This window comes from Enhydra lutris, unplaced genomic scaffold (genome assembly GCF_002288905.1).
Source record: "Enhydra lutris kenyoni isolate GAN:26980312 unplaced genomic scaffold, ASM228890v2 scaffoldscaffold1, whole genome shotgun sequence".
Taxonomy (NCBI): domain Eukaryota; kingdom Metazoa; phylum Chordata; class Mammalia; order Carnivora; family Mustelidae; genus Enhydra; species Enhydra lutris.
The window spans coordinates 47,341,292-47,368,649 of record NW_019154085.1 but is presented as its reverse complement, the minus strand read 5'-3'; the positions used below and the strand labels follow the sequence as shown (position 1 = coordinate 47,368,649).

Here is a 27,358-nt window from a genome sequence, read left to right as displayed (position 1 = left end):
TGGGTGGCTCAGTCAGTTGTGTGTCTGCCTTTGGCTCAGGTCATGATCCCAAGATCCTAGGGCTGAGTCCTGCATCAGGCTCCCTGCTCAGTGGGGAGCCTGCTTCTCCCTCTCCCTCTGTCTGCCACTGTGCCTACTTGTGCTCTCTTTCTCTGTGTCAAAGAAATAAATAAAATCTTAAAAAACCCAAACAAATAAAAAAAACCCCAATCTTAAAAAAAAAAAAAAGAAAAAGAAAAAAGACAAGAAAAGAAACTGCTGTCAAGTCAAAGATACACGGGGAGGCAACAGCTCATGTCACAGCAAAATGCAAATTTCTTTAAAACAAACTGACTGCATGGGCACCTGAGTGGTACAGTTGGTTAAGCACCTGCCTTCGGCTCAGGTCAGGATCCTGGGGTCGTGGGATCAGGCCCCGCACTGGGCTCCCTGCTCAGCAGGGAGTCTGCTTCTCCACCTGCCCCTCCTCCCTGCTTGTGCTCTCTCTCTCAAACAACAAATAAAATCTTAAGAAAAAAGTAAAACACACCAGATTGAAAACATCAGTAAGTAAAAAGATTATGAACTGATGAGAACAATGGGCAAAAGCAGAGGCCTAAGGGACGCCTGCACACACAGAGAGACTCAATGTGACTCCTGAGCAGAGAGGCATGGGTCTGAATGAGGCGGAGGCTCCACTGCGGGGTTGATCAGGGCGCCAGAACTCAGAGTCTGACACGCTATGTGAGCAAGCGCGGGCCAAGCGCTCCCACACAGGGCTGTGGGCAAACCGCTGCCCCGACGCTGTGCGAGCCTGGCTGCAGCTACCTCTAAAATCTAAATGTCCACACCATTCTCCAAAAAATCCCACTCTGGGATGAATTTCAGAAGTGCAAACTCATGCATATAAAACAGTATTTGTTACAATAATGCTTCTAATAGCAAATGATTAAAGTACCCCAAATCTACCCCAACAGGACAGGTCAATAAACTGTGGCACAACCAGGGTCACACAGAAATGGAAAGACCCCCAAGATATAGTGCTGAGGGAACAAAGCAAGGCGCAGGGCAGTGCCTATGCCACCGTCCATGTGGGGAGCGCACACATAAATGTAAATACACAGACACACACATATATGCAGGAAAATACTCTGGAAGGGGCGCAGTAATCAGGAGTGGTGGTTGTTTCCAGAGAACTAAACGCTGTGACTGAGTACCCTTCTATACTTTTTGAAATTTGTATCATGAGCATGTACCAACCTATTTTTAAAAAGTCTATGTGATTTTTAAAAAAATATAAAAGTAGGCTCAATATGGGTCAGGGAGGTGGGCTGTTTGCACAGAGGGGCCAAGTGCAGGATACCGAAGCCTAGCTGGGGCAAGTGGTCACCCCTTAGTGCAGTGGTGGGTCAGAGCAGAGGGAGGTAATGTCTGCAGAAGACGGCAGCTCACAGTAGGATGGAGAGCAGCAACAGGGACTATGTCTATGTGGGAGGATGGCCTGGCATAGAGCGCCACAGGCCCTGGCTCTGTGCCCTGACAGGTCCTGGGATCAGCAAGACTCAGAAGGTCAGAAGCATACCTCAAACACAGATCTTCCTTGGAGAAAGGGCCAATGCCAGGTTGGGGGCAGCAAGAGAGCAGGATGAACCCAGGGTGAACACTGCCAGAACCAGGATGAACTGAAATTGTACACCATGTCAGAGAATGCAGTGAGGCCCAGCATCCCTTCCATGCCATCCCTCTATCTTAGTTCATTCAGACTGCTATCCCACAGACTGCGTGGCTAAAACAATATACAATGATTTCTCAGGCTCTGGAAGCTGGGGGCCACGATCAAGGCACTGGCAGATTGGGTGTCTGGCGGAGGCCCGCTTTCAGCTTCCATAATGGCTTTCAGCTGTGTCCTCACATGATGGAAGGGGCTGAGAGCTCTGAGCTCTCTCTTTTAGGGGCACTAATCCCATTTAGGAGGGCTCCACCTTCATGATCTAATTCCCTCCCAAAGACCCTACCTCCAAATAACCATCACAGTGGGGGTCAGGTTTCAACATATGGATTTTGGTGGACACAAACATTCAGTAGGTAACACGCCACCAAAGGCGCACAGCCTGGATCGCATCACGGGGAAACAGCAGAGTCCACCGGAGACTCACCTACAAATTACCCACTGTGAACCTCAAAGTGTCCGTGTTGTGAAAGTCACACAAGCTGGAGAATAGAGAGGGGACTGTACACTGGGTCATTTGTTAAAAAGGACACTAGTGCTACTGGTGGGGGAACCTGAATGGGGCCTGGGGACCTGAGAGTAGCAAGGGATCCACAGTAATGTCCTGAATCCCAATGATGAAGAACCTCCTTGTTTGTAGGAAATATACTTGAAGTATAAGAGTGCTGGGGCAACTTGCTCTCAAATAATTCAGGAAAGGAAAAATCTTTGTACCATGTGCCTTTTTTCTATAAGTTTGAGACTGCTTCAAAATAAAAGCCTCAAAAATAAAAAAGTACAGAAATTTAGCTAGCAGCTGAAAACAAAAGAGTCTAAATTATACTATCAGATTTAATAAATGAAATTAGCAAGGTCACAGAATGTAAAGTCAATGCACAAAAAGCAATTCTATTTCTATAAATTGATAATAAACAACTAGAAAGTGAAATCTAGGACATGCCATCTATGGTGGAAAGACCCAGAAGTCTGCTATACTGGAAATTAAAAAACATTGCTGAGAAAAGCTAAAGAAGACCTAACCATCTGGTGGGATATGCTCGATATCCTCCCATCTAGGAACACGGCATATCCCTCCATATAAGACATCAGTGCTCCCCATGGGATCCACACATTCAATGCCATTCCAATCAAAATCCCAGCGGTCAGCGTTCACAGAAATTGACAAGCAGATTAAAAAGCAATATAAATACCAAAGCCTGGTAAGCAAAGACAATCTTAAAGAAGAGCCAAGCTAGAGGATTTAGACTGTCAGATATCAGGACTTATTCTAAAGCTATAGTAATTAAGACAGTATGGTATCGGTGCAAAAACAGACCTGTGGAGCACATGAGAGCCCAGAAACAGAGCCCCACATGCACAGTCACCTGACTTACAATAAAGGCACCCGTGTGATTCAGTGCAGGAAGGATGGTCTTTCAAACAACTGGAGCCAAGGGAAGTGAGTAACTATACGGGAAAAAAACGAACATCAACCCCTACCTCACACCATACACAAATATTAATTCAACATGAATCATGGAGAGGCAAACCTTAATAAAGCTTGGGGTAAGCATCATCTGCTCCTAAAATCCAGAAGTGCACCATCAGGTGGAGTGCAGGACCCATACCCACTGTACATTCCCAAGGTAGCAAAGGGAAAGAGTTTCTGAACTCCGTACTGGAAAGGTCTTACAGACAGTGGAAGCACTGGCATCGTCAACAGATAAAACAGAAGAAAACTGCCTTCACAACCCACTTCCCACTGAGGTAAGCAGCCACTCAAATTAGAACTGTGTTTCAAACACTAGACTGGAGAAGAAACATCATTAAAAACATAATAAACAAAATATAGGTTAAAAACCAAAATTTTTTGTTCAGAGTTCCCATTTTCCAGTTGGCCACAGTGTTAAAGTTCTTCTCCAAGTTTAGACATAAAGCATATTGTTAAAAATTTACATAGACAAAAGTACCATTAAAGATTTTGTCTGGATGGAAACGGGCTACAAAATCTCAGCTAACAAAGTACTCCTTTATTCTTTGTCTTGAGCACTGTGGGAAAATTCTGGAAAAAGCTTGATTTAGTCCTTCGACTTGTTTCATATGCCCATTTACAGTTCATTTGCTAAATTATAACTCCTCCATCTACCCAGATGCCTACTCCTATTATACAATTCACAGCTCTATAATTTCGTTACTTAAAATTTGTGTATAATAATAATTGTGTCTAAAAATTTTCTTTTATAATATTATGCTGTATAATGAAAATAATCTTGAGAGCTCACAAGAAACTGTAGCTACATTCATTCTAGATTCTTTGAAAGGTCACCAACATTTTTGATAGGCATTTCATTCCCACTCTGGCACACTTTCAAGTCTCAGGCTCTCACATATCCCTAAAAATGCTATGGACCAGAGATCGACCCAAACTGCACTGAAGGCCATAAGGACTTGTGTTGAATTTGAGAGCCTAAAGACATAACTGCCATTTCTGCTTATCAGAGAGGGGATTCTATATCCTGAAAGGAGAAATATATTCCTATGCATTCGGTGTTCTCAGACTGAAAAGAATATCTTGCACAAATTATCTCTACCATAGGACACAGGCATAACATGAGAGCTTATTTATTGATGGATCCATTGGTACCCAGTTCTTTCTACGACAGTTTCTCTTACTCAAGGACACAGGACAATTTAAAATTCCCAAATTTGAACCTATTAACAGGGGGGAGCTAAGTATCCATTTATTGCTTCTCTCCTCCAAATGTACCCTTTTTTGCCTTGCTTTGTGATCGTGGGCAGGCTCCGAGAGACAACTCTCTTTTACAAGCTGCCTTGTCAGGAAAGTTTGCTGGGGGATACAAGAAGGAGGTTCTCTCCCTGACCCTAGGGCTTTGGGCTTTCTTGCTGCTACGCCCAGTAGGTAGCTTCCTTGCTAGCTGTGTGCAGAAGACTCCACGGCTGCACCTTCTTGGGATCCCCTTCCACTCCAGTCTTGCTGGGGGCAGTGTGCTTCCTTCCACCCCATTCCTGGACACCTTGGCCAGTGCCTCCACCATCTGTAAGTCTGGACTTCGGCCTTGGGGGAAGAGAGCTTTTCCAAGCTTGCACTCGTAGCTGTTCACACCAACTCCTAGTCTGCATTCTTCAGGATTCCCTCTTCCTCTTAGTAGTTCAGCCCTGTCACTAGTTAATAATCACTGCTATCACATTTCCCAGCTCACATTACTGGTGTAGACCATGAATAATTCAGCAGGGAGACCCTGGAAAATGCCTGTGGTTGGCACAGCCTTAATATCTTCTGCTTGGAAAGAAGAGTTCTCAAACTGGGGGCAAAAAAGTCCAATCTACAGTGGCCCTCTGGTAATCTGTCCAAGCTCAAGCTGTCATTAGCAACCCACCGCCCTGTCATGGTAGCGGAAGCTCAGCAGAACCAAGTGAGGCTTAACAGGGCAAGAGTCATAATTAAACTGTGGTTCACTTAGGTACCTGTCCCACTAGTTCCCTACTTATATCCCCAAATTTTGTCAGGAAAAAAACAGCAACAACAACTGTGCCTTCAAGTGGCTCTCACAGATGGGTGAAGGTGGTTTCAGCCTGAGAACACAGAATCAATAGCATACTTCTTTAATTATTTTTATTAACATATAATGTATTATTTGCCCCAGGGGTACAGGTCTGTGAATCATCAGGCTTACACATTTCACAGCACTCACCATAGCACATACCCTCCCCAATGCCCATCACCCAACCACCCTCTCAGTAGCACTCTTCTTAACAGAGGAAGCAGTGGAGTGCACCAAGGGGACCGAGACACGAGCACAGAAGGGGATAAATGTGAGACTCTCCGATTATGGGGAAGGACTGCTAAAGTCTCCTCACATCAGAGCCAGGGCACCTCGAAAAGGATACACGTCAAGTGAATGAGGCCCAGCCTCAAGAATTCACTGCTTCCCCGCCACATCTGTACACAGTGTATGTTACATATCAGCAGCCAAAGAAGAAACGTGCTACTTCTGATGAGTTTTAGAAGTTGGACCATCAATTCATTAATTATTTTTTAATTCCTGTCTTTAACTTAGCATTAGGGAAAAATCAAAGGAAAGGAAGGGTATCTTAGCTTGGCAGTCAGCCTCTTGGGTAATTCCTTTCTTTTTTCCTCATCAACAGAAGGTTTCCGGGTGGCTTGCCTGTCCTTACTTGTGTGTACTTGTAAAAACTCACACACATAGAGGAAACCTGTCTGTCAGTGTGCCCTACCCACTCACCCAGCCAGGATCTTGGTCCCTCCCATAGCCTCACAGCTGGGCAACTGTCATTTTCAGAAAGGAAGTCCACCTGGGAAAATCAACTTGTGGCCACTCCAAAGGTCAGTGAAAACAATACTGATCAGTCTGGAACCTCACTTGCAAATACACATGGACAACCAAGAGTGAGTAGACCCTGAGAACCAAACCCCTGAAATAAAGATATCAACCTCAAAAGCTGAGAAACTGACCCCAGCGAAGAGAGATAGTGGAGTATACCAAAGAAAATGCAGTAAGAAAAATTAAGGTCTTCCAAAAGGTCAATGTAATAGGTCACAGCATTCACGCAATGAGCAGACTTTGGGGAAAAGAGAAGCAACTAATGAATTAAAGGGGGACATAAAAAGATAACTGCAGAAACAAAACCTCAACAGGAGGCCTGAATAACAAAATGAATAAAGTGTGAATTTGAACCAGTGCTGTGAAAAACAGAGATAAACTTCTGGAGATAGAAGTAATGAGAGAAAAGTTCGAATTCAGAAATGTGTCTGAGAGGGATTTCAGGATGGAGATGGGAAAGGGTACAAGGGGTGTGGGCATGCTGCAACAATCCAGAAAATACTCAGTGGCTTATCTTTTGAAGATGGTAGTGTAAGTTGTCATTTCCTCCATCTCTTGCTAGAATCATTCAAAATCAACAAAGAAAATAAGAAACAAAAATGTAAGCTCCATTTTCAGCAAAACTAGGAAAACTGCTAAATCCTGAATCAAAAAACTTGGTGGGAAGAGTGTCACTAGCCACAGAGCCAGAGCCAGAGCCAGAGGGTATTGGCATATATGGGAAGGCATAAACAAGATGCCAAGAAGCAGATTTCAGCAGAAGCCTCAAAGAGCACTGATCAACAGTGAAAGGTAGAACCTGGGGAGGAAAACCTAAATCGATTGTTTGCAAAAAGGAGGGGTAAGAGGCATTGGTAGCAGAGTCCAATCTTTGGCCTGTCTGGCCTGCAGGAGCACAGGAGGCGGAACCAAATAAGAAATCAGAAGTAAGCTGTATGAGTGGGATACAGTGTAAAAGACTACACTGTGAAATACCCCACTGCCAGCTACTCCCACTGGCTGGGAAATAAAGGCAAAACTAACTCACAAACCTCAGATCACTGGATAAATTTTAAATTTCAACTAGGCTATAACCTGCCATCCATACAAGACCTCCTGAAAATAGCCATCTAGGAACCACTTATCGTCCCCCAAATGGGTAGTCAAATTAGAACCAACTGTGCAAATATTCAAAGATACTCAAGATGAAAGGAGAAAAGAAACAAAATATGAAACAAGTAAGAAGAACACTCAACAGAATAACGTTGCCTCTTAGCAGATAAAGCTGTGACCAAAACTTCATCATGAAATTCTTAAAAAGTTAATAAAGCAACTGCCTCTGTAAGTCAAGAGCACAAAGCAGAGATGTAAGAGCTCTAGAAAAGATAACATCCATCAGAGAAAAAGGATCACTTGGGTGACAGTTCCTCTGCACCTGTTTTCTAGTTGTGTGACTTCGGGCAATATTTTAACTTGGGTCACTTATCTTTATTGAATTTTAAGTAATTATAAATTCCTTCTCAGATACAGAATTTGCAAATATTTTTTCCATTCTTTTTACTTTCTTAATAGTGCTATTTCTAGCACAAATTTTTTTTGTATGTTTTGATGAAGTCCAATTTACCCATTTTTTTACTTTGTTATTTCCGGTTTTGGTATCATACCTAAGAAACCATCATCTGGCCTGAGTTGGTGAAAATTTACTCCTAAGTTTTCCTCTAATACTTTCATAGTTTTAGCTCAACATTTAGATCACAGATCCACTCTGAGTTAGTTTTTGTGTGTGGTGTTAGGTAGGGTTCAGCTTCATTCTCATCCATTTATAGAAGACTATTCATTCCCTCTAGAACCTGCTTAGCACTCTTTTTATGGTATTTTCTTGAACTGACCATAAATGTAAGGACATATTATTTCTGGACTTTCAATTCTATTCCATTGATACTTATGTCTATAGTTATGTCAGTAACACTATGAATTGATCACTGTAACATTATAGTAATTTTTGAAGTGTGAGTCCTTCAACTTCCTTCTTTTTCAAAATTATTTTAGGCTCTTCTAGGTCTGCTGCATTCCCATACAAATTTTAAAATCAACTTGTTAATTTCTGCAAAAAAAGTCAGCTAGGATTTTGATGGGGGTCACATTAAATCTATAGATCTGTTGAAGACTACTGCCATCTTAATTATAAGTCCTCTGATCCACGAACACGGGTTGTCTTCCCACTTACTTAGATCTTCTTTAATTTCTTGCAACAGCTGTACAGTTTTCAGTGCACATTTTTTTTTTAAATAAAATTGGAGCTTAAAATATTTGTTTGGAAATCTGTTGAATGGTCTCTCATGATCACTGGAATCTGGGCTGTCCTAAACAGGGTAGGAGGAAGAGGAATGATGAAATGCCAAACAAAATTGGACTTTCACAGATGTGCGTTAAGTTTCGTTTTTACTGCCTTTTGCTAGAAACACCAGGAACAGTTGCTAATAAGCATTTATTATATTTTGGTAAACACCATCCTAAAATAGAAATGAGTAATACATGTTCTCTAAGTCAAATCTTTGCCTTTAATATTTAAGTATTTATTAGAGAAGTAAAAATCTCAGTCTTCTGGGGCGCCTGGGTGGCTCAGTGGGTTAAAGCCGCTGCCTTCGGCTCGGGTCATGATCCCAGGATCCTGGGATCGAGCCCCGCATCAGGCTCTCTGCTCAGCAGGGAGCCTGCTTCCCTTCCTCTCTCTCTCTGCCTGCCTCTCTGCCTACTTGTGATCTCTGTCTGTCAAATAAATAAATAAAATCTTAAAAAAAAAAATCTCAGTCTTCTGACATTTAGTTCTGGTGTTTAAAATTTCTCTTTAAAGACCATGTTTTTTCCTAGAAAGTTATGAGATGTGTGCATAAGCACTGTCTCTGGGGGAATGAAGCAGGAGTTGCCATGAGACATACCAGCTCCTTTCATTGTACCTTCCTAGAACATTTGAGTGGTTTTGTAAGGCTTCTGTACTAATTCCAAAATAGACTCATTTTACTTCCAAAAAAAAAAATGAAGATCATGTTTTTCATAAATACAGAGTTTTACTGAATTTGTTTTTAGTAGCATATAGGGTGTTTTCCCTAATTAATGGATCTTTTCAGAGAAAACATAAAATCTGATTCTATCTCATATCAGTACTTCTACTAGACAGGCCAAATATAAACGAAGAATAGAACAGAGATTCAATTATTTTTAGGACTTCACATATATAACTATTTAGTCTTCAGGAAAAAATTGCAATGGAAAAATCAGCATATATTTTTAAAAAAGATTTTATTTCTTTACTTAAGAGTGAGAGAGAGAGCCTGAGAGGGGAGAGGGTCAAAGGGAAAACCTGACTCCCTGCTGAGTAGGGAGCCAGATGCGGGACTTGATCCCAGGACTCCAGGATCATGACCTGAGCTGAAGGCAGTCGCTTAACCAAATGAGCCACCCAGGGCCCCAGCATATATTTTTGTAGCTGGATTCAACAAAAATACTCTACAACTTTAAACTTTAAAACATAGGAAAATGGACGGGCAATGCACAATGGAGGATAATTAAGGTCTATAAACAGACCAGTGGATTGTATCTTAAATATAACTTTACTGTACTTGGGAATTTGCAATTATTTTTATAATTATACTAGGAAGGAGAAAAAAAATCTCTCTGGGTTATTCTCTTTGGATTGTTTTCCCCTAAAAATAAAAACCTTAATTAAACACCTAAAACTGAAGCACCTGGGTGGCTCAGTCAAATGTCTACCTTCTGCTTAGGTTATGATCTCAAAGTTCTGGGACTGAACCCTGCATCAGGCTCCCCACTCAGCATGGAGTCTGCTTCTCTCTCTCCCCCTCTGCCCCCCGCCCCACTGTGCTCTCTCCCACTCTCTCTAATAAATAAATAAATAAATAAATAAATAAATAAATAAATAAATTTATTTTTAAAAGATTTTATTAATTTATTTGACAGAGAGCACAAACACAAGCAGGGAGAAAGGCAGAGGGAGAAGGAGGCTCCCCAATGAGCAGGGAGCCTGATGTGGGCCTCGATTGCAAGACCCTGGGACCATGACCTGAGCTGAAGGCAGACAACTGACTGAGCCACCCAAGTGCCCCTAAATAAAATCTTAAAACAAAACGAAAACAAAACCCAAACACCTGAAACCAATGTAACATTGTGTGCCAACTATACTTCAATTAAAGAAAAGTTTAACTCAAAATTTCCAGATGACAGGATGCCTGGGTGGCTCAGTTGGTTAAGCGTCTGTCTTCAGCTCGGGTCACGATCTCAGGGTTCTGGGATTGAGTCCCGCACTGGGCTCCTTGCTCAGCTCCTGCTTCTCCTTCTGCCTGCTGCTCCCCCTACTTTTGTTCTGTCTCTCTCTCTCTCTCTGATAAATAAGATCTTTAAAAAAAAATATCCAGGTGACTATCTTTTTAAAACTCTTTTTATGGGGGCACCTGGGTGGCTCAGTGGGTTAAAGCCTCTGCCTTCAGCTTAGGTCATGGTCCCAGGGTCCTGGGATTGAGCCCTGTATCGGGCTCCCTGCTCAGCGGGGAGCCTGCTTCTTCCTCTCTCTCTCTCTGCCTGTCTCTCTGCCTACTTGTAATCTGTCAAACAACTAAATAAAAAAAAATTAAAAACAAAACAAAAAAACTCTTTTTATGGCTCATAACTACATTTATGTAGTTTATTTTTTATTTTATATATTTATTTATATACATTTATTTAAGAAATTTGTAGTTGGTAACAAGAGAGTGTACAAGTTTTGAGATTCTTTTATTACATTTACTCCCAAGCATTTTGTTTTTTGATGTGTAAATGGAAGTGTTTTCTTAGTTTTATTTTGGAATTGTTCACTGGCAATACATAGAAATACAAGTGATCTTTGTATACTGTTCTTGTGTCCTGCATCTTGCTGAATCTGTTTATCAGTTCTGCTAGTTCTCTGTTTGGGTTTTTGAGGTAGATTCCTTAAGCTTTTGCAAGTATATGATAACGTCATGCATAAACAGAGATACTTTCACTTCTTCTTTTCCAACCCGGATGCCTTTTATTTCATTCATTTCTTCTTTTCTATTTTTCCTAAATGTCCTGGCTAGAACTTCTAGTACTAGGTTTTTTTTGTTTGTTTGTTTGTTTGTTTGTTTTTTAAAGATTTTATTTATTTATTTGAGAGAGAGACAGTGAGAGAGAGCATGAGTGAGAAGGTCAGAGGGAGAAGCAGACTCCCCATGGAGCTGGGAGCCCGATGCGGGACTTGATCCTGGAACTCCGGGATCATGACCTGAGCTGAAGGCAGTCGTCCAACCAACTAAGCCACCCAGGCGTCCCCTAGTACTAGGTTTTTAAAACCCTCCCTACGTCAGTTTTCTTTTCTTTCTTTTTTTTTTTTTAAGATTTTACTTATTTATTTGACAGACAGAGACCACAAGTAGGCAGAGAGGCAGGCAGAGAGAGAGGGGGAAGCAGGCTCCCCGCTGAGCAGAGAGCCCTATGTGGAGCTTGATCCCAGGATCCTGGGATCATGACCTGAGCTGAAGGCAGAGGCTTAACCCACTGAACCACCCAGGTGCCCCTAGACTGATGTAAATTAAAGCCAGAAGCAGACAGTTATAGAGCTGAATGTCCTTGATTTAACATAAGCTTGATTTAAAAGAGCTCACTATGTATTTTTGACATGTATGTTCCAACATACTTTCCAGGAGGACAGCAATGTCTAGAGCTGTAAAGTCATTCTGAGCTGTCTTAACAAAAATTACTTTAATAGGAAAAAATTGGTTTTTCTTCTGCTAAAAAGTCTGATACCAGTTTCAAATACCAACACATGAAAATAAAAGAAAAAAAGCAAAGAAGCATACTGTCACATGTTAGTAAAGACCAAACAAATCCAAAAAGCATAATTATAAAGATATGAAGAAATATCCTGAATATTTAAATATGGAATACTAAGAATGTATTTTTCATAATCAGGAAATGAGACTTATGTTAGGAAAAAAAAGATATTTTTTAGACTCATCAATAAACATATTTTACAGAAGGCTAAACTGAAGCTTTAGAGACGGTTATTAGTTCCAGGCAGGTGTTTAAGATTGTGGATTGAGGAAGAAAATATTTCTTTTCCACTATCATCAGAAAAAACCCTTTAGTAAGGGCTGAAATCCTCTCTGCCACTGTGGCAAAATGAAGCTGTTTATATAAACTATGAAATTATACACATAAAAGCACAAGACATGTGCACAAGGACATTCCAGAGCATTCCAATAACAGCAGTTTGGAAGCACCAACAGATGTTTTCATGCTCCTCTTTAAAGACTAGTCAAAGTCTCTAAAAATAAAAGCCCATAATTACTGCCACCCAGGAGTCAAGGACTGAGGATAGTTTAAAAAAGCTGCCTCCTTGGCCAATGGCATGACACTTGTGATACTCACACTTCAACATGAACCAGTACTAACAGAACCACAGCAATGCAGAAAGGCAACGCTAGCACCTTCTGGAAGGTTAACGGGAATGGCCACCCCTGCCCTAGTGCATGAGAACTCAGGCCACTCAAGGACATGGCAAGGACCCTCCACTCAGACACTGAGGATCACCTCAGACTCCTTGCATCCCCGCACAGCTCCTGATCTAGCTTTCGAAGCAGCTCTCCTACCGAGCCCCCATCTCAGGCCCGAGCTGCATCACCTTGGCTCTTTGGTTTCTGAGCCCACATCTTCTGCACAGCAAATCCTATAGGCTCCAGCTTCAAAATACTTCCAGGACGAAACTGACCATTAGCACTTTCCTGCTCCTCTCCACATCACGTCCTGGGTCAGGCCCCGACTGGGCTCTAATCCAGTCATTACACCCATGCTGCATTTCTGCCTGCACCTCAAGGTTCCTCCGTGCTATTCCAACCACCCTGAACACTGTCCACTGGAAGAGGTGCACACCCACTCCCCTCCCTGTTTTCTTTCTCCTGAGCACCGAGCATTGTGTATCTTACCTTGCTTACTGCCAAGCTCCCACTGCAGAATTAGCGTGCAAAGGCTGAGCTCACAGTCCATCATGCTCACCTCTGTACTTCCAGCTTCTGAAACAGTGCCTGGCAGCTGCTCAGTCAGCACAGGCTCAACAAATGCCGCCCTGAGAGCCACTGGGTCAGTAAGAACAGCTCAAACCCACAGTTACAGCCCAGTGCCTACGAAGCAAATCTTGATGTGTCATTTCCATAATTTTTCTGTTCTTTTCATCACTGTAACTGTCACTTTCTGTGAAGTCTCCAGCATCCCCTCTTATTTCCATCCTATTTTTCCCTACTTCAAACACAATGTATTTGCTATTTCCCTAACTCTTAACTTCCTATTTTTTAAAACTTCAAATACAATGTAGAAATCTTTGTGAATCATGTATCTGACAAGGGTTAATACCCAGACTGTACAGAGAACTCTTAAAACTCAACAACAAAACTCCAAACAACCTAATTTAAAAATGGGCGGAGGACTTGAACATTTCTTCCAAGAAGATCTACAAATGGCTAACAGATACATGAAGAGATGTTAGACAACACTGACCATTAGGCAAATGTAAACAAGAACCACAAGGAGATACCACCTTACACCCATTATCATAGATGCTATCAAAATAACAGAAAACAAGTGTTGGAGAGGATGTGGGAAATCTGGAACCCTTGTGCACTGCTGGCAGGAATGCAAAATAGTATACCCAATGTGGAAAACAGTCTGGGTGACCTCAAAAATGACACACAGGACCGTCATGTGACCCAGCAAGTCTGCATCTGGGTACATACCCAAAGGAAGTGGAAGCAAGGTCTTCGTGAGATATTTGCACCCCGGGGTTCAGAGCAGTGTTATCCTCAAGGGCTAAAGTGTTCACTGACAGACGGGTGGATGAGCAAGATGTCATCCACGCAAACAATGGAATGTAACTCAGCCTTAAAGAGGAAGCAGATTCTGACACCTGCTTCAGCATGGCTGAATCCTGAGGATGTCATGCTCCGCGATTCAGTGTGTCACCAGAAGACAAACAGCGTAGGATTCCACTTACCTGGGACATGAAGAGTTGTCAGATTCATGGGGACAGAAGGCAAGAGGGTGGACGCCAGGGGCTAGGGTCGGGTGGGGAGTCCGTGCTTCATAGGGGCAGTTTTAGTTTGACAAAGTGAAAAGAGCTACGGAGAGGACGTAGGAGTGTGCGTGTATTTAATGCCCCTGAACCGAGCACGTAAAGGTGGTTAAGGGGCTACGTTTCCCATCATGCGTATTTTACCACAATGAAAATAGAACAAAAATGATATAGATCAAATACCAGAAAAAAACTCCCTAAACCCACGAAACAAAAAAAGATATAGTTATCTGATGAAACTGTATAAAATGCATAAGCCCTTGGCTATTAAACTGGAGATTTTATTAAGTTATTATATGACCTGCTGAGGAAGGGGAGGAATGAGCAGAAGCGCATACTGCCGGTGGGGGCGGGGGACTGTGCTCCCGCCTGTGGAGAGCCATCTCACCGCACAAGTTACACGCCTCAAAAAACCGCACGACATCCTCGGACACAGAACTGCCTCTTCTACATATTTATTTAAACGAAACAATCAAGAATGTGTACAAAATTTTATTACAGAGACACTGAAAACAGAAAACTATGTAACTATTAAAAACTTTTAAAAGACTAATTACATAGAAAAATACGCATTATGTATTAAGTTTAAAATAGACTATAAAAATGCATGTTAAGTCTCATTCCAATTTTACTTAATAAATGCAAAAGATAAAAGATAAAGGAAGGTATTCAGAAAAATGTGAATGGCTGTTCCCTCTGGGTAGTTATCCTTGGTTGTGGGCCATTTAAGTCTTCATATTTTTCTACAACAAGCATGTACTATTTGTATAATGGAAATTAAAACTACTTTGCAGGTCAATTCTATCTAAAAGCTTAAGTGTCAGCAACCCCAAGTGACGTCCTGGTTGGTATTCCAGGTTCCATGCAGTGAGCAGCAGAGTGGAGCCAGGGGCTCTCTGCGAGCCTGCGGGAGGGGCTTCACCGAAGCACAGCTTCCCTGCAGATGGGGACGTGCTGCCCGTCCAAGTGCTGTCCCGCGACTGCATCACTGTGAGAGAATAACGAAACATGTACAGAACACTCTATAGAAGTGAAAACACAGGGGCCCCTGGCTGGCTCCATCAGAAGAGTGTGCAGCTCTTGATCTCAGGATAATGAGTTCAAGCCCCATGTTGGGTACAGAGATTACTAAAAGAAATAACTAAACTTAAAAAAAAAAAAACAACAACTTTCTTTGAAGAAAGAGAGATAACTGTAATTCTACAATTAGTTTTCTGGAGGATCTTGGTTACTTTCTATATCTGAGAGAGATCAATAACCTAGAATTAGCTTTCTTCATCCTGAAACTGTGGGGCTGGTGCTACCTAGAAATGCTCCACAGAAATGAAGCTCAGATGGGGCTCTGAAGAAGGAGGTTTGTCTTGATGTCCTCTTTGTTCAATGGTGAATGGATGAATGAATGAATGAACAAATGGAAGGGCAGGGCCAGGAAAAAATGGCATCAACAAAGGGTTGGGAGCACCAGCAGTGGGGGGGGGGGTAGAAATTCCAGAATGTACCAACTCTTCTCAAAGCCACAGGCCCTGGTCCTGCCCAAATCACCTGAGGACCTGCTCAGCCACACAGCATGTCTTACAGGCTCCTTGTGAACCAAATTTGAAGCCAGCTGTGGAAGGCCCCCAGAGGCTGGAGGAGCAGGAAGAAGAGAGGACTGTGATGGCCTAGCTGGTGGCAGCCATCGGTTAGGCTCCACAACAGGCCTGGCACAGGCAGGAGTGCCCACACGAGAGTGAGCTTAAGAGACAGCAGAAAGGCCACAGAGTAGCAGGGGGTGGCTGGAAAAGGAGAGAGAGGAAAACACACCGGGGAGGGCACTGTGTGGAAGGAGAGAATGTCAAATGGTATAATCAGTTGGGAAAGCAATCCTGCATGATCTGGGAAGGGCTGGGATGGGTGCATCTCACAAACACAGAGTCCATGCTAGGAACACACCCTAGAGGAACACACACGTCTGCCCACAATATACATATAGCATCAGTGTCCACCCATGGAATGAGAATGAGCTACAGTATATTCAGAAAGCAGTGGAACCACCTAGGGCATGTGCGCGTGCACACACTGGGCAGCTGAGGAAAGGTCCACGAGGGACGACATTGCGCCTTTCCAGCCTCTGGGACTTGCCCTCACCTGCAACCCCCATGGCCCCAGCAGGAGGAGACACGCACCATGTTGTTACCTCAAGTAACAACACCTGGGATGTGACACCTGGATGGGACACCTGATCCAAGCTGTTCCCAGACTTGGAATAAGACACTTCCACATGCCAGCAAGCAGCTAAGGGTTGAGATGTAATACTTTTTTCTGGTTTTGTTTTGTTTTAAGATTTATTTATTTATTTCAGACAGAGACACAGTAAGAGAGGGAACACAAGCAGGGGGAGTGGGAGTGGGAGAGGGAGAAGCAGGCTTCCTGCTGAGCAGGGAGCCTGACGTGGGGCTCCATCCCAGATCCCAGGATCACAAACTGAGCTGAAGGCAGACGCTTAACAACTGAGCCACCCAGGCACCCCAAGGGTTCATATTTAAAACTTGGTTCTAACTTGCCCCAGTAGTGATTCTTTAGGGATAGAGAGAAGGAACCAGCCACAGAAAGGGGGGGATGAGCATCCTGGGCCTGGGGGCCCCAAAGAAGAGCTCAGCAGCCAAGCATCCATTCTCAAGTGGGCCACCTACTTGTGGCGAGCTAGGCCAAGAATGCAGGTATCTAAAATTTCAGGGAAGAGATGAAAAGAACTGAAGGAGAGCCATGGTTCAAAGGCCAAGTCAGTAAATCAGATATAAGTTCAGCTCCCGGGCCTCACTGGACAAACTGCGGCAGAACCAAATTCTTTCAGGTGAGAAATGGGAGTATCACGGGGCTAAGTATGTACAAGGCACAAGGGTTTCTGTAGACAGTATGGGGATGGTCATGAGAGCAGGCTCACAGCTCACCTGGGAGGTCATTCTATCCCTGCATCTCCATCATCTCCATCTCCTGCTGGGGTTGCTGAGGACAGGAGATAAAGCCACCAGGTGCCAGAACTCGGATGCCCAAAGAATGGCATTCCAAGTCAAGAAAACGTGTCGATGACCTCCGCTGACACCCCGAAAGAACCCCATTATGTGACTGTACTGATGGCACTCTCACTGGTACAAAGGTCAGGAGGAAGACAGTTCCCTTTGTGTCTCCATCTGCTGGTATAGCTTCCTTGCCAGTCATGATCACATCTAAGAGACTTAGTACGTTGACCTCGTGCTGCATGCAAGTTGGGGTTGGCTGGGGGAGCCGGCACTGGGAGCTCTGATGCCACGACGCGGTCACTGAGAATAAAAATGTCCACATCCCTGCCCAGTACCACCCTGCCACATTCCTGGGCATCAGGGTCAAAGAAACAGATCAACTTTCTCAGACAAAATAACAGGGCTCTAAAGCTAGGACCGAGTCATATAATAGCTGTATATACTAGAAATACATAAGAGCTTTTGTAAAAAGCCTATATTATCCCCAAATTCAGAGGGTGAATTACTAACTTTTCTTCTGAGATCAGACCAAAATAAGTTCTAAGGCAGTTTATTTGCCATATTTAGGATGTTCATGTGAGAGCAATGACAAACATCTGGCTATGATACTTTCTGGAATTTTGACTATTTCTTCCTGGCCAGAAGGAAAACATTAAGTTTTTACTAGAAGAGCAACTTGCATGAACTTCATGACTGAGTCTTTGTCCTCCCACTCGTCACATATTTAAACAAAGCTTTTCTAATTCTCCAAAAAAAAAAAAAAAAAGCAAACCCACTCCCCAAATTTTAAATATGATTAAAAAGGGGAATGTGAGCAAACAGTTGAATAATCAATTCATAATTCATCAACTCTAATTCATTAGAACTCACTCCCCACTTGTCAGCAAAGGCACAGGATGTTCACTTCCATGGGTGAGGAATCACTAAATATCACCTTTTAATCACTAAATATCACCTTTTCCACATTACCAGCTTCCAGATAATAGAAAAACTAAAATTCCCATTAGTTCCTAAAGCTGGTGGTAAATTATCAATGACTGTGGGTGTATCTGTTCTAGAAATCTTGCTCTGAAGTCTAGGAGAAGGCCTCTCCCTGCACTGCACCAGGAATAATGTTTACATGCTTTGCACACTTAGCGTGTCATGGAAGGAGAGCACATCTACCCTGTGACTCGGCACACAGGACAAGAGAAGCTGACACATGGCTTCCAGATGGTTTCTTTTACGGTTCAGGAAAAAAAAAAAGACTTTCTACAGCTGTGGCCAGATTTCTATTTTCAAAACCACAAAATTCATTTAATCAACTAAAAACAAATCAAGACTTTACTAGATTTAAAAACGTGGCCACTGACTGGCCTACAGGTAGCTAAAACCCCCATCAGTAAATGTCGAATGTCACTTGAAATGAGACATAACTGAAGCCGAGGCAGACGGCTCCCTAGTCTTTGCCATGCAGGCCTCTCTCCCTTCCCCGTACCACCAGATAAACACCCTTCACACAGAAAGTATTCTAACTTCATTAGTTATCAACATAAGGAACCACAAAGTGTATGTCACCTATCTTACAAAGCCCTGGTAAGTCTAAGTTGGTGGCAGCAAGTGATTTATGCGGACACGCGGAATCAAGGGTCCTGGTAGCTGTTACTTACAAATGAGATAAATAACTTAAAGTACAGTGTCAATAAAAGTTCCTCATTCTATAAATTCACAATGAGATGCTGAAGGAAACCTGAAACTTCTGCTCTAGGCCGGCTCCGTCCCCTCAGGTATGCCATGGCGGGCCCTCAGCTGTGCTCTCTCAGCGGCCTCCATGAGCCTGGCATGTAGGAAGGGTCATCCCACAGGCGTACCTGGGTTCTGTGATGGGTTAACTTCATAACTACTCACGATCTCCCCAAGGAACCAACCTGAATGTTTAGTGGCACAATTCTTATATTTTGGGTTCAAAACCTGCCCCCCCTTTTTAAAGATTTCATTTATTTATTTGACAGAGAGAAACACAGCTAGAGAGGGAACACAAGCAGGGGGAGTAGGAGAGGGAGAAGCAGGCTTCCTGCTGAGCAGGGAGCCCAATGTGGGGCTCGATCCCAGAACCTGGGATCATGACCTGAGCCGAAGGCAGATGCTTAATGACTGAGCCACCAGGCACCCCAAAAACCTGCCCTTCTTTAGCCATTAAAAGTAATTTAGAATTTTACCTCAAACCATAACGAGCTGCCACGTCATGCTTGCTGAGTAGAATTAGAACACCAGATAACACAAGTACAGGTGAGAACACAGACAGAATGGAGATCTCAGGCCCCGCTGGAGGGATGTGAAGCCAGACACTCTGGAAAACGGTCTGGCAGTTCCTTAAATAACTGAGCAGTTACCATTTGATTCAGCAATTCCACTCCTCAGTATACACTCAAGAGCAACAGACATATGTCCACACAAACACGTGTGTGTGAATGTTTACAACAGTATTACTCGTAACAGCCAAATGGTGGAGCACCCGTTAGCTGATAGCTGGATAAACAAAATGTGGCCTATCTATATACCAGAGTATTATTTGGGCACAGAAAAGAGAGCAGTCCTGATGCATTCTACAGCAGGGATCAACCCCTAAAACATGATGTTCAGTGAAAGAAGCCAGTCACAAAAGACCATGTACAACCCCACGCAGACGAAATGTCCAGAGCCATGTGGCCTACAGAGGCAGAAGTACATTCCTGCTTGCTTGCACTAAAGGGAGAGGGGACAGGGCAGGGTAGTGACAGCGCTTTTTTTTTTTGAGAGAAAGGGTGAGAGAGAGCAAGTTTTGGTGGGGTGGGCAGAGGGAGAGGGAGAAAGAATCTTAAGCAGGCTCCATGCCCAGGGGGAAGCCTGACACAGGGCTTGATCTCATGGCTCTGAAATCAAAAGCTGCACGCTCAGGATGCCTGGGTGGCTTAAGTGTCTAACTCTTTTATTTATTTGTTTTTAATTTTTATTATTTTTTAAAGATTTATTCATTTGAAAAAGAGAAAGTGCAAATGGGGAGCCAGAGAGGGAGAAGCAGGCTCCCTGCTGAGCAGGGAGCCCAATAGGGGGCTCGATCCCAGGACCCTGAGATCATGACCTGAACTGAAGGCAGATGCTTCACCAACTGAGCCACCCAGGTACCCCTAATTTATTTATTTTAGAGAGAGAGGGTGTGCACAAGTGTGCGCATGCACACACACACACACACACACGGGGGACTGGAGGGGAAGGTGCACTGGGAGGGAATTTTCAAACAGACTACCTGCCCACTGTGGAGTTCACAAGGGGCTCGATCCCAGGACCCTGAGATCACGATCTGAGCCAGCGGACAGAGCCACCCAGGGCTCCAGCATCCGACTCTTGATTTCGGCTCAGGCCATGATACTGGGTCATGGGATGAAGCCCCACCTCAGACTCAGCCAGGCGTCTGCTGGAAGCTCTCTCGCTCTGCCCCTCCCCTCACCGTGTGTGCTAGTACACATGTAAGTGCACGTTCTCTCAAGAAAAGAAAAAGAGAAAGAGTTGTATACTCTACGAAGTGAGCCAGCCAGGTGCCCACGTTTCTTTTCAAGGCAACAAAGATATGTTCAAATTGACTACTGTCTGTGGACATACAAGAACTTGCAGAGATGTACATCTCAAATGGGTGAATTGTATAGTTTGTGAATTTTATCTCAGGGGTGCTCAAGAGTTTCGGCTCGACTTCAACACCATTAAATCTTGTTTGGAAAACAGCAGACCCTTGCTTCTGGCTTTAAGCCCTGCTGACTCATGGGCAGCAAGAATTAGACAAATCTGTGTGATCTGGCCTTAGAAGGAAGGAGCTGGAGCAAAATCTGGAGCAAAATCCTCCCATACCCAGTGAGCTCCCCCAGCTCCTCTGTAGCCATGTTAGCACCTGAAACATGTACCATTACTGAGGTGGTGAGCACTGATGTCAAGTTCTGGGAGATGGGCAATGGAAATAAAACTGTGGGCTTGTAGCTCACCTTTCTGAAGCAAATACAATGAGGATGGCCAAGGCTGTCCTACTTGTTGAAGACCAACATGAAACAACACCCTCTGCACAGAAAGAGGCGTGAACACCAACAGGGAAGTCTTCAGGCCCTGTATTTTCACTGAAGCAAGATGTAAGCATTTCAAAATAACTAAATGTCAAATTCTTCCCTCAGTTAAGAAGGTCCCTTCAATAGCAACCAGGGATTCTACACAACGCCAGTGATTTGTGACCATCTATGTGCAGAAGCCAGTGTTTTCCAAGGTTGTGTCAGTGCATCAACCTGGCAAGTCCACAGACACTGCTGCCCAAGACTGAAGTAAAAACAAACCAAGTAAGCAGACCATTGTCTGGGTGTAGACGCCCAAACCCCCAAACGAACAAAGCCACACACTCGAATCTGAGGTCAGAAAACTGTCCTCTAGAGGGAGAAATTAAAAACACGCTCGAAGAAAGGATGTTAACCCCATCTACCTTTTTATTTCCTCCATTTAACACATATTTACAGAGCAAGGCTGAGGTCTGAACAGTGTATCAAACAAAGTCGTCTCCTGGAACTTGCTCTGGGACGGGGAGTGTCTTCATGGAGACTTGCCTTCTGTGCTGCCCACGGAGACCTGGCCTGCGGTCTCGGTGCTCTGCGCGCCTACTGCCCCACACCTCAAGTGTGCACCGTCCCACAAGAGCCAATACCACCAGACCACAACCTGTGTCTCTTAGTTCAGATATAAAGGGCGGAGCGTGCCAGTGTCACCAATTAGACCCCAAGACCTGACCTTTACTGCCCACTTGCTTGTACCCACTGACCTTCAAACCCATGTTTTCCCTGAAGCTCTTCTTTCCAGCTGATCTCTTAACTCGGGCCAAAACCCGACAGGTAAAGCATCCCATGAAGGATGCTAAAACTGCTCCCTGCCTGCCGTCCCCCTACCCCGGGCAATAACAACTGCTTGGACCACCCGGGGCCAGTGCCTCAGCCCCCGACTCAAGGACTCACGCCTGCGCACATGGACCTCGGAACGGCCAACCGATACCCTGACCTCATTATGACACTAAGACCTCTGCCCAAGGAGGAGTACTAGTCTTTCCTCGAGGTGCACGCGTGACCTTGTGCCCACCTCTGCATATAGTGACAAGGCTCCTCTTTCTGAGGATTCATCCTAACCCTAAACATAAGGATTCCATCCACCCTTGCTCAGGGAGTCACAGCTTTGGAACGTATTCCCTGGGATCTCCTTATTTGGAGCAAATAGTTTCCTTTGTGCGACAGCTTACCTGGTGCAGTTTCCATGTGTGACTCACCGAGGTGGAACTCAGGTCCGTTCAGTTACCAGAGGTCAGAGGACAAGTGGTGGTGGATCACTCAGGGGCACCCAGGGGCAACCAGTTTTTATCTCTGGATATTTTAAATCTTTGGAGCCATGGTTCATGGGAGACACTGGGGAGAAAGGATCAGGGCAAACCTACCTTCTTGGGCCAGCCTCTCATGGAGGGCTATGGGGGAAGCACATCCCCCCAGAGAAGGCCAGGTGCCTTGCTTTGGGGCAGGCCCCACAAAGTATGTTGCCTGGCAAAGGAGACTAGCCCACTGACAGGAGATATTAGAGCTTCACAGAGACAGTAGTCTTTCCAGAGACTACATTCCCCATCTATTGGCAACAGCTGTTGTGGCAGACTCTAAAGAATGGCCACAAATTCCTTGGCAATCTTCCATCAAGGTAGCCCTATTGCTTCGTGCTCCCAGAACTGGGGCTTGCCTGATGGTTTGCTATGATCAGTTAAACATGGTGGGAGCTATAATGCATGAATCCCAAGCCTATAGGCACCTCACACCTTGCACTCCTGAAAACGTTTCTATCACTATGCAGGTAAGGCACAGCTAACTCCCTAGATGGTGACATTCCACATGGAAAGAGGTTCTAGCTGGGGTTCGAAACATGGAAAACATGTCATCCTAGACCACCAGCCTCTCTAGGCCAGCCCAGACCAGAAGAGTCTCTCAAGCCAATACTCAAACATGCATTCAGAATTTGTTGTTTTAAGTTACTAGGTTTGGAGTGGTTACTTACCAAAACCAATTGATATAATTATAGAAGACAGGGTATTTGGAAGCTGAATACAAATAAACTGAATTTTAACTCTTCCTGAAAGGTATGCATTGGTGGGTAACGCAATTCATGAAGCAGCCCACCCAACTTGGGGTACGTGGCAGCAATGTGATTCTTTAATTTCTGACTCTGACTCTGCCAGGCTTATCAAAATAACACACCTGCATGGAAATGAGTATGATGGTTATACCTGATTAACAGAAGCACTACAAGGGCCAAGACCAGGCCACCCCAGATGGGCCACTGTGGCATGAACATTATTTTGAGTTAAAGGCAACCCAAACCCAGCAGATTCAGGAAAAGCTCTTTACGACCCCCTTAACTGCCTGCCCATACCAGGAAGAGAGCTATTAACACTCCTTTTCACCTGAGACTCTTCTCTACAGGATAAGCAACCCCTGTTCCCAGACCTCTTCCCCCTCCCCCCAGCTAATGGTCCCTCTCCCCTTTGTGCCCCAGCCCCTCTCCTTTGCTCATATAAGCATCATGTTGCCTGTGTTTGGAATTTCCTTATCTGTGGATTCCCTGTACATGTACTGTTAAGTTTGATTTTCACCAGTTAATCTGTCTCACGACAATCTGATTCTTCGTCCAGCGACAAGAACCCAGAAGGGCCAAGGAGATTCTTCCTCCTGGATACAACAATCTCAACTTTGAGAAGCTTTAAATATACTGAAACCTTTACAAAATGTCACTTCTGAGTTCCTGATGTATAAAGCGACCCAGACTCTTAGTACTATAATAGGGTGTATCTTAGAGAAGCGTCACCTCTTATTTATGACTCAACAATAAATGTATGCTTTCTTCTTTCTTGGTCCTAGTGCTGGTGGATAAAGACCATTAAGCAGGACAAAAAAAGAGGCTTTGAAAAAAGTTTTAAATAGTCCAGTTCTTCCTGTTCTTTTCTCCTCTCTCACCCCTCCTTTCCTTTCTTTCTTTTAAAAATTTTGAACCTTTTATGAGCCTAAACTGCAGTGGGTGTGTTTATCAAAGGATGTCTACATGGTGGAAACTCTTGCGAGCACCTGGCTGGAAGAGATTTGGGACCCCAACTAACCTCCCAGATCTTCAACCCCTTTCCTGCAGGTGATTCATCAAAGAGTACCAAGCAGAGTTAGGAAATGCTGCCAAAGAGAGCCAACGGCCAACCACTAGCTCTCCAGGGTTCAAAGGTTGCCTGTTTTGGACTACCTTCCTGGCAGAGGCTGCCTCTGGCTAAACACAAATGACTTGGGAAGTTGGGACAGACAGGTCCTACCAGTTTTAATTACTACTGCCCTGATGAAATGGTATTTGATTTCCTCCTCAAGACCTCAAAAGAAGCATTCGGGGCTCCCTGAGTTCAGATACTATGAGTCTATGCACTAGATACTTGCCATCAAACACTCACACAAGAGACGCAAGAGAGGCTGGTGTGCCTGGGGCCCAAAGCAAGAGGATTGGAGCACAGCCCTGACCTCCAGCTGGTCCCCTCCCCACTGCCCCATGGGTCACTCTCTCGCCCCCTCCTTCCCTCTTCCCATGCAATGTATTTCGCAATTAGGCACCACCAGAGCCTAGAGGTTTCCTTTAGGTTCCTCAGAGCCTGGACTCTACCTCAATAATCTCATTTTCTATGTAGCATCCTGACTTCCTGATGGACATCCTAAGCACAAATAAACCTCCTGCTAAAATTTAAATTCATTCTCTTGTCCTTCCTTTTATGACATCAAGAGCAGGAAAAACTTCTAAAGATACTTTAAACCAATATGAAAATATTAGAAAAGAGAGAACATATTCATGCATTACATATAAAATAAGTAATTTTAAAAAATCATACGCATTCTAATGCCATTTAGAAAATCAGTGCTTTCTAAAGTATTATACGGGTCTAAAAATATTCTTTAAATATATATACACTTATATACAGTTACACATTTTTGTTATATTCAACTGGTTTTGCCAACATTACCAGTGCAATCTATTAGGGAATTTTTCAAAATAAAAATGCTATTACTGCTGATACAGAAAAATCCCATGCTACATGCCAGGTTCCCTGCATGGTGAATGCTCAGTCCTCCTCATGGCCATCTGGAGTGCTCAGGCCTCTCACTCCAAGAAGGTGGGCTATGATGAGGAGCTAACCTACTGGAGGCTAACTGCCCCCCTGGGCCCAGGCAGAATGGGGCAGAGGCAGTCTTGGTCTGGTTTGTGCTCTGTAGCATTCAGCCAACCTTTCAGAAGAAGAATGGAAAGACCCTGTTGTATCAGAATTTTACTTTAATTTTTAAAAAATATTTATTTTTTTAAAATATTTACTTTTATTTTAAAGAGAGTGAGAGAGTGATGTGTGTGCGCATGTGATGGTGGAAGAAGGAACAGAGGGAGAGAAGCACACTCCCCACTGAGCACAGAGCCTAACCCAGGGCTTAATCTCACGACCCTGAGATCATGACCTAAGCGGAAAAATCTCGAGTTGGACGTTTAACCAACCGAGCCACCGAGGCACCACTGTATCAGATTTTTTTTTTTTTTTAGATTTTATTCATTTATTTGTCAGAGAGAGAGGGAGAGAGAGCGAGCACAGGCAGACAGAATGGCAGGCAGAGGCAGAGGGAGAAGCAGGCTCCCTGCCGAGCAAGGAGCCCGATGTGGGACTCGATCCCAGGACGCTGGGATCATGACCTGAGCTGAAGGCAGCTGCTTAACCAACTGAGCCACCCAGGCGTCCCTGTATCAGAATTTTTAAGGAGAGACAGGAGAATACCACTTTCCAAATAAAAGGAGAAGCTCAGATGCACTGTTTCCAAGGATCTTAAGTGCTACCAAAGCCATTCTTGGTCAGCTTGTTAAATAGGCAAAGTCAAAGTCTGATCAGCAACATGGAATATGGTGCATAATACTTGACTTTCAGAAAGTATAAGGAAATATTCTTCCAAACATTACACTTCTTACCTCAATGTCAAATATTTCCACGGTGTTGTCCAGCAGCTTCACTCGGATGTGAAGGTGCTTCTCCTGCATTCTAGCGGATGCCCGTGCCGCTGTTACTGAGAGTGTCTGCCCAGGCTCCAGGGTGCTCACCCCTGCTGGGGTCGGGCTGCCCAAGCGTGTCCCCGGAGTCTGCAGGACTCTGTATGTTCCTTCTATCTCCCCCATTCTCCACCAGCTAAGAATGAAGAATCCTTTAAAACAAAGCAAAAACCCCCAAAGAGTCATCAATGATTACTTAGATATTAAAACAATGTTAAAAAATTATCAGATGCACAGGAATTCTCTGCTCTAGTTTTGCAACTTCTAGACAGTCATTTACATCAGAACAGAGTTAAGATTACCTTCTACTCACACATAAATTGGTGGAGCATAAAATACCAAGCACTGTCCCCAAAGACAGTATTTCCTGGTGCTTCTGCGAGCCAGGCAGTGCGTCACCTCATTGAACTCACATCCAACAGTGGCCTGTCCCTTTGTCTGGCTGCCTAGAATCCCCCAGCACATCCTCTCTCCATCAGCCCAGAGAGTCACTGTGCCAACCACACACGATTAAGTGCTAGATGGTACATTTCAGCAAAGAGGAGCAGGTGCCACACACACTAGGCAGCACATGGCTGTGCTGGGGGACAGGGAAGCGAATGCCAAGAACAGCAGGTGAGGACAGCTAGGCTGCTCTTGGCCAGCTTTGCACTCCCTGGTTTTTGAAGTGGTGTCTTATCAGCCTCCACAGGTGCTGCCAGAGTGACATGAGGACCCTGCCTGGTGTGACGAGAACTTGCCCCAGGCCAGGTCCTTCCCAGCACCACTTACCTGCCCTCACAATGTCCCTGTTCTCACCACCCACCACCCGCCGAACACACGACAACACGGACGGCCCAGCGAGGCACTCATGCCCTTTTCAATCCTCCACATTGTACCATGGGAAAGGTTTCTAGTTTCAGGCTATTAAGTTGAATGGGGTTAATCACGTTACTATTTTTTTTTTTAAAGATTTTATTTATTTATTTGATAGAGACCACAAGTGGGCAGAGAGGCAGGCAGAGACAGAGAGGGGGGAAGCAGGCTCTGTGCTAAGCAGAGAGCCCACTGTGGGGCTCGATCCCAGGACCCTGGG

General features: G+C 44.2%; 1 protein-coding gene across 2 annotated transcripts in view; it reads right to left on the bottom strand.

Annotated features, from left to right (window-relative positions):
* LOC111160917 (FERM, ARH/RhoGEF and pleckstrin domain protein 2) overlaps window positions 1-26,409 on the bottom strand; it is a 97,033-nt gene extending 70,624 nt beyond the window's left edge. For both annotated transcript variants that reach the window (XM_022524702.1, XM_022525490.1), the window contains exon 1: window positions 26,206-26,409. In XM_022524702.1, coding sequence (XP_022380410.1) covers window positions 26,206-26,409 — 204 coding nt within the window. The remainder of the gene's footprint in view (window positions 1-26,205) is intronic.
* Between the last annotated feature and the right edge of the window lie 949 nt (window positions 26,410-27,358).